This window comes from Physcomitrium patens, chromosome 16 (genome assembly GCF_059467195.1).
Source record: "Physcomitrium patens ecotype Gransden chromosome 16, ASM5946719v1, whole genome shotgun sequence".
Lineage (NCBI taxonomy): Eukaryota > Viridiplantae > Streptophyta > Bryopsida > Funariales > Funariaceae > Physcomitrium > Physcomitrium patens.
In genome coordinates, this window is record NC_143425.1 from 4,675,824 (window position 1) to 4,688,878 (window position 13,055).

Genomic DNA, 13,055 nt, shown 5'->3' on the forward strand with positions numbered 1-13,055 from the left:
GGATACTTGCCTTTTACTTTAGATGCCATTGCTTTCCATAGTTGGAAAGTGATCAATACTTTATTCTCAGATATGGGAATCACTGCGTTAATTTTTTTAGAAAGGCATATCTTGTCGTCTTTCGGGTCATAATAATTAGATGGATCCTTGACTTGGATCAGAAAGTTGTTCTATGATAACCAAATTTATCTGAAAAGTTATTGAGGTTCTAAAAGAATAATGCAAAGTTAATGGTTGGGTTCATACTGATGGTAACAGTAAACACAAACATGATCTTTTGCATACCAAATTGCTAAAAGAATTCTGGTATTATCTGTGAATTACTTTTTATATTTTCAACCTCCATTCCAAGTGTTTATTTCCGAGGTTTACATTTCTTTTGCATGCAATGAACATGGCTTTCTAGAAGTATTACAGTTGATTTCACTGGAAAAGTGAATTAATGTATATTTGAGCAAAACAATTTGAGCAATTCCAAAATATGTGTAACTCATATGACGTTATGGGTGTTACAGGGGTAATATACGTATATATATATATATATATATATACACACTTGCCCAAAAATATTTAATTTATTTGTACTTACTTGCATCTTTATACTCAGAATGAAACTGTTTCAAAAAAACAATTTTGAACAAAAAAAAAATGTAAAGACATGTTGTATGTATTTCTGCTCATACCATGAGCATATTTTTGTATATTTTCTAATAATAAGATTGTATTTATTTTTGAAAAATGGATTGTATGTAAGGAAGTATGCTTATATACATACATACACACACACACACACACACACATATATATATATATATATATATATATATATATTGTGAAGTTCATACAAAAGAAAATCTGTTTATTGAGGGAAATTTATCATGATAAATATAGATTTTTACACAATTTTAAAATTATGTGTTCTGAAATAAAAAAAAGAAATTTTGTAAATAAATCACTTATTAGATATTTACTTGCTTCTTTTAGTTGTAAGGTTGATCTATTCGCTTCTTTTAGTTGCACAACTTCTTGGCATAGACTTTGAACTTTTTCCATATACATAGAAATAGTGCTTCTATGGTTGGCATTGGTGATGCATGAAATTTCTACCTTAAGAATGTTGACAAGTTCATGAAGGTCTATAATACTTACAAATCTATTATCACTTTTGCTAAGTATAACATTCATGATTTTTCTTTCTATTTTAAATAACTTAATGAATTTACAAATCAAATAGAGGAAGATAAACTATAACCTCTAATATCAAATAAAAATTTCCACAAAGAAAGGTGATCCACTTTCTTTGAAGAAAAAATCCAAATTTAGAAAACAAAGAATGTTAATTCAAATGTGGGTGGTCTGTAAGCTTTGGAACTTAATAATAAAAGTAGAATAATCCACTCACTTCTAAAAACAAGAAATGAACAATGAGTTAGCACTCTTGTCAATTTATCAAGGATATGAACTCAAAGAAGATATGTAAATGGATGCAAAATAAATCAAAGAGAGATAAAAAAATAGAAATAAGAAAGTTAATATATTTAATGAAAAATTAAAATGGCTATTGCCAAAGACTAAAAAGTTAGAGACTCTTGAAACTAGATTGGAAGCAAGAAAATAATTAACAAGAATAAAGAAGGCTTCAATCTTGCTTTTATATATACTATCTATTTAAGAGCAATGTGGTATCATTCTATAGGACCTCCAACATGTGTCTAATTTGCAAGACACATGTTTAACTTACAAAACAAGTTTTTTATATGCGTGCCATGTAATTAACTTGTTCTACAAGCTATTAACATGTACAACATGTGGCTAACTTTTTAGCCAAGTTTCTAACCTATCAATCACTTATAGATATATATATAAAGGTAAAAACATATCTATGAAGCTTTTAGGAAGCTATTCTTCAAGATATTATGAAATTTATTTATTTTTAATTATTTCTAACTATTCATATTACCTAGATAACTATTAAAGTAAATGTGTTTGTGACACAAACTCTCCAATTGAAAGCAAAGCTCCCAAAACCTCTTGGATATAAATTGCCCTTCTTGTCCAACTTGAATGTTGATCTTCTAACAATAATTTCTCTTTACTAAACTATTAAATTTCTTTAAAATTTGATTGGTATATAGATTTCTAAATCTAAATGACGCTCACCATTTTTTGCTTCAATCAATTTGGCAAATGTTTTAAGATCATAAAAATCCTTATTGATCCTAAATTTCAATTATTTAAGACCATAACCTTTATAAAATCTGACAACCTTCAATTTAATTACTTGATTGATATCAAATTTTTTAAATATATTCAAAACAAGCACTATAATAAATTTAAATTTTTTTAGCTATAAATATCCTATGACACTCATATAATCTTTAAATTTGTGATCTTTTTATTTCTCAAAATCCAAACTCACTAAATACATTTCTTACTTTGAAGAGCCTTCAAAACCTCAATATGCCTTCAAATCTTATCAAATAAATTCTTAAAATTCCTCTCATAAGTCTATTTTTTAAATTCTTTTTTTAATCAACCAAAAAACTCTAGAGTTATTATAAGTACACAATTTTGTGCTTCAAGTCTGATTCCAACTTTGATTTATAACTAATCATCTTTGGATATCAATTCTTAGTATTTTTAGATAACTTTTGATAAAATTTATTTTTAATTTTCTTCTAAAGATGCCTTTATTAATTATTTATCTCATCTACTTTTATTTGGCTCATTTATATTCCTAAAAATTAAATAAAAGTCTCCTCTACAAGAAGGTAGTATTAGTATTTATCAATTTTTATTACCTCCCTATCTATTATTTATATTTCTAAGATAATTTGCTAAGTTTTTTTTCATTTAAATTCATCTATAATACAATATTTTTTTTGTCTTCTTTCACCTAATGGCCATATTAATACATGACACTAGGATATTTATTATTTTATATGACTTAAAAAGAGATATCTAAAATATAGAATGGATCTTCATAATTCCTGTAGGTGTAATCAAAATGTAAATAGATTATCTGTTCATAAATAAGAAATAATTTAAGTCTATGATAATCCAATTTATTACAAAAATGATTAATTTTGATATTACAATAAAGTTATCATATCTTATTGTCAATGTAAAATTAAGATTATATTTTTCAATAGGCATCAGCATTGATCTTTTATCATTTTTGAGTCACTTTGAATTGTGCCTTCATTATTGCATGTAGATTTGCCAAATCTTTTATCTCAAGATTATCAACTTTTGAAAAGTCTTATATATCAAGTTATGGCTGATAATCATAATTAACTTAGAAAGGTATTTATTGAATAGAAGAATATATCATGTTATTATAAAAAAAATTCTATCAATTGCAAAACAAATTTTCAATCATCTTGATGATAATTAATGGTATATCACAAATATTGCTCCAATACTTGATTCACTTATTTTTTTTTATCTATTAGTTTGAAGATGCAAAGTTGTAGATAATTTTATGTCTACCTTCAATATCCTAAAAAGTATTTTAAATACAAATAGATACAAATTGAATCCCTTCATTAGATATAATATCCCTTGATAATTTATGGTAGCAATAGATATTATCAAGAAAAAATATAGTTGATTCTTTACTTGTGATAGATTTTGAATATGATACAAAACATACCATCTTAGTGAAACAATATACTATCACAAATATAAAGTCATATAGACTCAAGGATGGAAGACCTATGAAAAAATCTATAGAAATAAAAAACCATGGTTATTTAGATATAGATAGTGGTTGTAGAAATTTTTAAAGTTGATAACAAATTTTTTAATCTTAAATAAGTATCACATGATTGTACAAAGCTTTTGTAGTCAACAAAAATTTCTTGAGATTAATTCTATAATCTTATTATATTTAAATGTTTTACAGGTAGAAAGTTGTGACAAACTTGAAATACTTGTAATTATGTTTCACCTTAATATTATATAAGCATTTATCAAAATACAATAAATTGTTTTGAAGTTCAAATTTAACATCATTATAAAATTTAGAAGAATTATTCTTAATATCACCAATAAAAAAAATTAAAAAATATACTTAATTATTCAAAGATTTACTCATTCTTACTAACAAAGAAACTTTGATCATGAGTGATAATCAAACATGTATTAAATTGGTTGCAAATTCCATATTATATCTAAGAACTAAACATATTAAAAAGTATTTCTACTTTATTGAAAAAAAAGCTTGATTTTGTGAGGACCAAGTATCATACATTTCAATTGAAGAATAATTGGATGACATACTTACTAAGTTTGTTAATAAGTTATAACATTGTAAATTTAAAAAAAGATATAAAGTTAAAACCATTGCCTTCAATATTAGTTATATGTTGAATTTTTGATCTATACCTCTATACATTACTCACATGGTAAGTTCATTAATCATATTTTAATTACATATTATCATTAATTGTACATAATCATCTCTACATCAATAAGTAAGTATTTAGGTTTAATATCTTTGGCAATGATTATAGGTTGATAACCATCAGAATCAACTTTTACAAATAATAGTATATGCTAGTGATTAAAAGACTTTATTTCATGTTTCGAACTTCTATTCAAATTCTGTAGCCTCAAAAGAAAAAAAGATTTATTTACAACTAACAATCTATTTACAATTTCTCTTCTTAAAAATTTAATGTCAAATAGTAATTAATGAATTAATACATTAGATGATCCAAAGACAAGGGAACTTACATTGTTTAGAGGAAGTTCTTCAAACTAGACATCTTTTATCAACATGTCCAATTTGAAAACCGCATCAAGCCTCATATTGTTTTCTATAGCTCCCTCTTCAAACTGTAAAAGAGATTCATAAAAAAGATGAAAGATATAAGAGATTATTGCATCACATCCTCTTCTCAAGGCTGTGACCAAAAACCAAATACCTAAGAAGATCAACTCCCATTAAAATAGTATGAGTAATCAAAAATATTAGAAAGGAAACAACAATAGAGGCGACAGATAAAGAATTAAAACAGAAGTAGCTTACCGAGGAGAGAAGGTTGACCCCATCCTGAAGCGCCAAAACATTGAACCTCATCATCGCAGCAGGAGCGCACACGTGAAAAATGAAAAATGAATGAAATCAGAGGCAAGAGAGAGTGTTAGCAAAAACGTGCACCTAGGATTTCCTTCTTCATACATGAATAAGACCATGCGATACCTTGGTTGTACATAGATGAAGATGAAGTTTCATCAAAGACAAGATATAAATTAATTAGGAGCTAGAGTTTTTTGTGTAGTTTGAACAGAATGTTTTTAGAAAAACAGATTGAGCAACACTAGTTCACAATGTATAAATTGAATTATGCCATACTAATAAAGTTGCTCCCGATTATTGTGTTCATAGAAAATCTTACTGCCATTTCTCAGTTGCACAGAGGATCTAATATCTTCATCGTCCTGCCAGTTATAAAATTATATTCTCTGTTCATGCCTATTTGTCACAAGAGGCCAGCTCAGGCACTGGTCGTACTGGACCCGGGGTTTACCGACTCTGAATGACGACGCCAAAGAAGCCAGGCTGGAAGGAAGTTGGAAAGTCTCTAGTTATACAAGTTTGAAGGACAATTTAGAGATTCATGTCCAGGTTTTCTAACAACATCGATAGGATACGAGATTATCAAGATGCAGTAAATTGTTCAGCTCAGCCTTGCTATTGGCCGGTCTGAGACTCTGATGATTGTGATGAAAACTTCGACAGTGCATGCGATGCACCGGCTCTCTGTCTCGGATGTTGTTAATCAGTTTGAAGGTCATACTTTGACGCCAAGCTTATGACCAACGTCGTTCCGAATTCTGTGACTGCAGTTTGGTAGCAATCATGCATTAGCAATGAGATTGCAATCAAGATGCGTGATATGGAATACGAAAATGTAGAAACAAGGTAACCTAGAGGGACTCTGGCTACTCCTGCACTCATCAGTCAGATCTAGCTAACTGTTGCATCCAAATGAAATCAGTAATTACCTGACAGCACCTCCGTAAAGCCACCCCGACACAGAACCATCCTGCAAATTTGCTATCTCCCAGCTGGGCATAGCCTTGAACAACTCGTTCTTATTGGCAGTGACTTCGTCCACTGTTGCTAGACGATAAACAGGGTACTCGATTGGGTCATTGATGCCCAGAAGCTTGAAGGTCAAGTGTTCTGGAGTTTTGACGGCGAGCTTCTGACTCACATCGCTACGAATTCGCGGGCTGCAATTTTGCAACAAGATGATCAGAATTTGAATGACCACGTTTTGTGAAATTGTGCGAGTGGAACCAATACTAGAGAGTGTTAATATTAAAATAATTGTTAATTTAGTAAATAATTGAAGCGCTAGGAAACAGCGCTTTCGTACCTAACATTGCCTCCGTACAGCGCACCGTCCACGGAGCCGTCCGCCAGATTGGCGATCTCCCATTTCGGCATGGTCACGAGCAGGGCATCGCGATGGTCCTTCACATCCTGCATGGTTGCCAGGCGGTACTTGCCATCGTCCATCGGCTCGTGCAGACCGAGCAATTGAAATGTAAAGATGCCCACTTCTCCATCAACCACCATCCCTTCCCGCTCGTCATACTGGTCGTAGTCGTCGCCTAATTGAATGAGGGAGTCCTTCAAAGTCCCTTGCCGAACATCTCCAGTGTGTGACACCAATGTTCGGGGGTTGTCCAGCTTTTCGATTACCTTGGGAAGGTCCAGATTGTCTTTGATGTTCTTCACTGCGTCGTGCAACAGGCGGTAGTACACTATCACGTCATATATCGTGGCAATTCTGGCATCGTAGATTTTCTTCGTCTGGTCAAACTCCTTCTTGGACTCTTCCAGAGCGTGAATCTTGCGCTGCAACACATTTGTCTCTCCCGTCAGCTCATCGCGAAGGGACCTATGCAGTCTCAAACGCTCCTCCGTTGACTGCAATTCACGGGACGCCTGTTTTAGCCTCTCCTCTAGAGTAGCTCTTTTTTGGGTGCAAAGATCGTTGAGGGCCTGACCCATCAGATAGTAGTTGTATCCGGGTACCCAAAACCACTTCTTCAAATCTTCAATGTGGTCTTGCAACTCCGAAATCTTCTGGTTGTTCTCATTGATTGCTTCTTGCACCTCCTGGACTTTGCGTAAGTCGAGTTCCTCAGTGTCTCTCTCTCCCTCGAGTTGCGAATTCACGTCCGAAAGGTGTTTCTGCACTACTCTCATCGCGCTGTTGCAGTCGCCGATGGCAAGGATAGCCTTGGTGACCACGTCGTTGTACTTGGCCGATCTGGACTTGAGCGACTCCACCATCCCTTCCGCAATCTTGATGAGCACGTCCAGGTCGGGCTCAAGATATTGCAGGCTATCTGGGTCGAACAAGTGTTTGTCTCTTTTATACGCAGCGAGGCCTTGCTCGAGTGCCGCCACCACCTTCAAGGCAAGGCCTTTCCCGCTTCCAGCAGACTGGAGCCTCATCGCCCTGTCGTGCTGACTGAACGCAAGCGCCATTGTCCCAACCTCTGGAATGAGTTGCACACAACCTGGATTCAGGTGGACGACGGAGAGAAATTCGGATTGGAAATTATCTTCGCAAACACGCCAACCAAAGGATGGACTTCAAAGGCAACTAGTCGAAAGGAATCTCAGTCAAACTTCAACTTGTGAACCAGCTCCACATCCAACAGCTCGATCGTTCCCGACTGACCAAGAGCTATGCAACAGTGCAACCTGATGCAATTTGAAGCCTCGAATGGAGTCTTCCGTTCTGAGCTCGGCCAGTCCGTTTCATGGAATTGATCGATATGTAGCAGTGTAGATCACAATATATTGAGGAAGGTGGTGTGAGATTGAGAAGGGATGGGAATGAGGGCGAATCGCAAGTGAAAATGAACTTACGGATCTCGCGATATAGTGTCCAATTGGTAGGTACTGCACATACTATAGAGGCTATTTTGAGCATGATTGAACTGTTTCTTGGAGCGCAAGACCTGAAAACTCTGCATAATGTTGCACCATAAGTGTTGTCCCCTTGTCAGACTTTAGTCAGACTGTTTCAAAGTGGCCCTGTTCCTTAGCATGCCCCTCTTGATTTCGGGCCGGCAGGACTAAGAAAAGTCTGGGTTGTGAAAAAACGTAATTCTCGTGGGCTTGCTCCTTTGCATGCCCCTCTATGTTTAGGTTTTGCAAGACTACGGATATTCTGGGTTGTGAAAAACGTGATTCTCGTGGGCCATGTGTGAGTCACTTTGCTTATCTCGACACTGATGTTTGCGTGGCATGTGGCAAGGCTTGGAGTTTCAGAACAAACTTTAATGTTTGAGTTGCTTATTCAACATTTTAGAATCTCTCGATTCTGCATATGTCACGTACAGGCAGCAGCCACCGCATTAGCTAGAACATGCAGCAGGTGAAGCATATCCAGTACGACTTTGCAATGGTGCAGTTCATGGTTATAAGGTGTGTAATTTCGACCTCCCCTGCAAGATTTTCCCCATCCGTATCTCTTCCTGCTCTCTCATCAGCTCTTTAGTCTCAAATACCTCATTCCTTAGCTCTGGAATTGGACTCAGATTGAGGCTTCACAGCTGGTTCTTGGAGCTTGGAATCTGCCTGAGGACGTTTGTTTGATTTCAGTTTCTCCTTGCACAACTCAACATGGCGTTGGTCAAAGCGAAAGTCACGGAAGAAGTGAATGGCAATGGAGAGTTGGTCGTGCACTCTCCGGATGGACGTGACGAGGTGTATGCAATCATCACGATCCCAGAGGCAACAATGTACTTGGTAGAAAATGCGAAGGGGGAGATCCTGATGGACCTTGGCTTGCAGAGCGTGCTCACCGACCTGAACCGTGCATCGGATCTCTTGTTCTTGGCTTACTTGGGTGTAGTCGGGACGGGCGACTTGCATGCCAGGATCTCGAATCGTCAGAAGGAGTTGGCTGAATTGTGTGGAGATTGTGAGGTGACCATGACCACTCTTGTAACCGGAAGCAGGGATGTGCTGGATAGACTGACGGAAGCATATAGGTACCTGTTGGTTGCGAAAGAGGATCGAGCACTGCGCATCCTCTCCAGATGCGCGGCGAATGCAAAGGAAATGGCGAGCAAGTGTGAGGAGTTGGCGCGTGGTTTCGGGAAGTTGAAGGAAGATACCAAGGAGGACGCAGAAACTGCCACAAAAGCCTGGGGCGCGCAAGTCGTCAAGATCAAGGAGTTGAAACAACTTCGTGACGAGATGGAGGCCACGAAGGCGGAACAAGATAAGTTGACAGAAGAATACAACAACTCTCTTGAAGAAATGAAGAGTGAGATTGCCAAAGCGGAGGCCAAAGAGGATTTGGCCAATCAACGAGCATTTATTAGTGAGATAGTGGGTGTCATTGCAAAAACTGTAGGAGCGGGACTTGGTGCTTATGTGTCGATGAAGCAGCCGTTCAGTGTGCCCCCCAAGAACGACGAAGCCTCAGATCACGGTGAAAAGCCCAATGCTTCTGAGAAGAAAAAATTAGAGGAACAGGAAGCCGCCAAAAAGAAGGAGTTGGAGGATGCTAAATCAGCGCAGGAAGAAGCTACTTCGAAGGAAAGTGAGCTGCGGGACAAAGTTTTTGCCGCCGGAGCTGACAAAAAATCGAAAGAAGAACAGCTCAAATCGGCAGAGACCGGAGACAAGACTGATGCAGGATACGACGAGAAGGTCAAGAAGGCTAAAGCTGAATTGGAGACGAGTGCCGCTGCTTTGAGCAAGTTGGAGGAGGAACAGAAGAAGGCGCAGGAGGCTGCAAAGAAGGCCAAGAAGAAGGTCACTGATGCTACCGCGGCCTTGAATGCAGCGGCTGCCGCCTTGACTGAGTTAGCGAACAGCGCCAGCCAGGCGTCGCAACAACAGGCCGAACGAGCGGCGGCATTAGCCAAGAGTCGCATGAACTTAATTCAGCAGAAGATAGACTTGGAGAAGCTCCGCCGTACCTCCGTCTCACAAGTTGCGAAACTCACTGCGCGTTTGAAGTCCACCGAAGAGGAGACACAGGTGGAGGAGTCGGCCCAGACCGCACTGGAGATCGCGACATGGGCGCTCGACAACATCTACGCATCGCTCCTCAATGCCAAGTTCTTCTGGGACAACATGAGGACGTTTTGCGAGAAACTGGCGAAACCCAAAGTGCTGGAACAAATCAAAGACGAGACTGACTTCAACGGCGACGACCCGGAGGAACGGATCAGGGCCTACAAGAGCAAAAGTTTTGTGACAGTGGCTGTTGGCTACCTCGCGCGGTGGGTCGCTCTGGCGAGCGTGTGCGAAGACTATGTCGCGGCCTCCGCGGTGGCACGCAAGTCTGTATTAGGCCACATCAGACAGTCGCCTAATGCGGACGAGGCCCAAAAGCTCATTGGCCCACTCAAGAATCAGCTGAACGACGAGCTTCAAAGCGATGCAGCCGCCGCCAACACAAATATCCGCAACCTCCAACAGAATCTAGAGAACGGGAAAAAGCAGATGGCTGATGCCAAGCCCCAAATCAAGGAAATCGAATAATCGCTCTTTATGGACGACACGTGAACTCAGTCACTTGCCATTCACGGACATGATTACGACGCAAGTTGTTCAGCACAGGATTTCTTGACTGCTCATGTTATTAGCGGTTTTATATGTAAATGTTTACATTTTGTCAATACATATCATGTTATTATTGATGTTCTAAATTTTTTTGATTAATAACAACTAGTTTTTATTTCTTTCATTGTTGGTGTCAATAAGAAAGATTTCTTCTATCAGAAAAACGGAAGTATTCACATTTATATTACTTTTTAGAAATGAAAACATTTCTAAATTATATTTCAGGAATTAAACTTTTTAAGTATACCAAACTCATATACATACCTGTTGATTTTACAACAGGTTTTCAAACCTATATATGAGAATACTGTTAGATGTTTTAGTAACATCACGAATATTTAATTTGGTATATTCAATACATTACATACGTTTATAATTCTCGCAAAGAAATTTCATCATTTCAGTTAGGTCTATTATAATTAAGGGTTTACTTTACCATTTACGTAGGACACCAACCACATAATGTATGATAAATGTTTCCCAATTTTTATGTATCATTGACAATTTCACATGGCATCAGGAAAATAATTTATTCATTGATTTTTTAAAATCTTAAACACTGATGAACTTTGAATTTTTATAATTTTTATTTCTTATCATATGTTTGTTTTTTAATTTTCCGAAATGAATTTATTTACTTAAATTGTTGCAAATCAATGATTTTATTAACTGAATTAACTTACACAGACATAAATGTAAATTTTTGAATCGTTGCCATTTATTATCACAGTAGTATCTGTATTTCATTTAGTCTAGGTTCTTCATTCATCTTAAACTACTGTAGAAGTACAAAGTTATGTGAAACTAAAAAAAAATCAAGAGATGTTCGACATATTCTGCACAGTGTAACATTGCAGGGAAAGATTCGAAACTTTCTGCATTATTCAATAAACCATATTTTTTTCCCATTCGCTGTGAGAAAGTAGATAATTATTGCAAGCTGCCTAGCAGTATCACTCAAAGAAAATTTATAAGGCAACTCTAGAATCTCAATCTATTTCAGAAACACGATTTCTGTTTAAGGAATGCTCTCAGGCAGTTGCATCATTGGTTTGTTTAAATTCTGTGGTGCTTTTCAATATTGGTCACTCGCTTCAAAGCAGTTCACAGCCTCTACTTGCATAGACGGAGTTTGTCACCAAAATAGAAAGTCCAAATTGCATTTGCACACCAAGATATTTGTCTCGTTGTTGACAGTTTTCTACAGAACATAGGATGTTGGAAACAATCACACAAGTAACCAAACATAACTAACAAAGGGACTGAAACGTTGCACCCTGTCGAGGGGGCTCAACCTAATCAGTCGCTCCTCCCTAGACATGGTAAAACCCGTGTACACACATTTTAATCAATAATAAAAATTTACATTTATCTATCAAAAACTCTCACTTCACTTACTTCTAATATGGTATCAGAGTGAAGCTCTAATTTTATGATAAAAAATTAAGAAAATACTAAAACCAAAGTCAAAAAAAGGAGGCTTTGTAGAATAGAAGACATTTTACATAGAAAGTTGGAGTACCAACAAATCTTTATTTTTGTCTTCAAAGAAACATGGCTTCAAATAGCCTTGCTATGGAAAAATGGCCTAAGTTTGATAGCTCGTGATACTGAAAAAGATTCACATGAAGTTTGAAATGGAAAGTTTGGAAGATATAGTTTCAAGAAAAGAAATACAACCAATATCAATTCAAGATGTGAATGCAACATCAACTTCACCACCAAACAAACAAAGTGAAATCTTTACTTGGAAAAGGAAGGATCATGTTGTTTTAGTAGCAATTTGGGATTGTGTAGAAAATTTAATTTTTTCTCATGTTGGAGTATCTAAGACAACCTATGAAACATAGTTGGTCCTTAAAAATACATACTTTGTTAATGACATAGTCACTCAAGCCCACCTACAAGAAAAATTTATCACACAAAAGATGAAACCTAAAATATTGATAATTCAGCATATACACAACTTCACAAATCTACTTTAACAATGCAATTGTATAAGAGTTACCATTTCTCTTCAAATGAAACTCTTCATTCTCATGAGGTCTATGCCATCCCAATATAATATTATAATTCAAACGCTTCACATAATAGGGACTGCAATATTTTCTAAACTTATTTCAATTTTCTTATAAGAAGAACCATCTATGAAAGATTATTCTTCTAATTTACATACTTTTTTTATAGCATACAAATGAAAGACTAAATAGCAACTTTACAAACCTACTTCAAAAGACCATAAGCTTTTAAATCTTTGAAATAAATCTACAATTCCTTGTCTACATTATAAAAAAAATGGAACATTAGGATTTCAATTGTTTTGAAAATAAAAAAAAGAGTTGTTCTAAATTCAGTAGCTACAAATCATGACAACAACAAAAACAAACACTCATGGAAGGAAGAACAAGTAGAAGAATTATCTCCCACTTTCTAT

At 36.0% G+C, this 13,055-nt stretch overlaps 2 protein-coding genes and 1 long non-coding RNA gene across 4 annotated transcripts; 1 reads left to right on the forward strand and 2 right to left on the reverse strand.

The window, feature by feature from the left end:
• Nucleotides 1–5,221: 5,221 nt before the first annotated feature.
• LOC112293626 (uncharacterized) lies at nt 5,222–7,872 on the reverse strand. Its single transcript, XM_024543277.3, has 3 exons — nt 6,393–7,872; nt 6,016–6,246; nt 5,222–5,850 (listed from the first exon to the last, which is right to left on the reverse strand). The coding sequence occupies exons 1-3, from the start codon at nt 7,514–7,516 to the stop codon at nt 5,802–5,804; spliced, it is 1,404 nt and encodes a 467-aa protein (XP_024399045.1). The 5' UTR covers nt 7,517–7,872; the 3' UTR covers nt 5,222–5,801.
• Nucleotides 7,873–8,308: 436 nt separating this feature from the next.
• LOC112293625 (uncharacterized) lies at nt 8,309–10,745 on the forward strand. 2 transcript variants are annotated; one of them, XM_024543274.3, is made up of 2 exons: nt 8,309–8,464; nt 8,578–10,745. In XM_024543274.3, the coding sequence occupies exon 2, from the start codon at nt 8,663–8,665 to the stop codon at nt 10,538–10,540; it is 1,878 nt and encodes a 625-aa protein (XP_024399042.1). In that variant the 5' UTR covers nt 8,309–8,464; nt 8,578–8,662; the 3' UTR covers nt 10,541–10,745. The 2 variants fall into 2 exon arrangements, with proteins under 2 accessions (XP_024399042.1, XP_024399044.1); XM_024543276.3 differs by having other exon boundaries at nt 8,311–8,464; nt 8,642–10,745.
• LOC149987606 (uncharacterized) lies at nt 9,624–12,214 on the reverse strand. The gene is made up of 2 exons (XR_016506940.1): nt 11,058–12,214; nt 9,624–10,913 (listed from the first exon to the last, which is right to left on the reverse strand). It is a non-coding gene; the product is annotated as an uncharacterized LOC149987606 (long non-coding RNA).
• Nucleotides 12,215–13,055: the final 841 nt, after the last annotated feature.

What these genes read in the sequence shown, in the direction of transcription:
- LOC112293626 (XM_024543277.3), bottom strand. Translation starts at nt 7,516, where the DNA reads ATGGCGCTTGCGTTCAGTCAGCACGACAGGGCGATGAGGCTCCAGTCT. An exon ending in CTGTACGGAGGCAATGTTAG is followed by an intron (nt 6,247 to 6,392) that starts GTACGAAAGCGC and finishes GCAAAATTGCAG; the next exon opens with CCCGCGAATTCGTAGCGATG. An exon ending in CTTTACGGAGGTGCTGTCAG is followed by an intron (nt 5,851 to 6,015) that starts GTAATTACTGAT and finishes ACCAAACTGCAG; the next exon opens with TCACAGAATTCGGAACGACG.
- LOC112293625 (XM_024543274.3), top strand. Translation starts at nt 8,663, where the DNA reads ATGGCGTTGGTCAAAGCGAAAGTCACGGAAGAAGTGAATGGCAATGGA.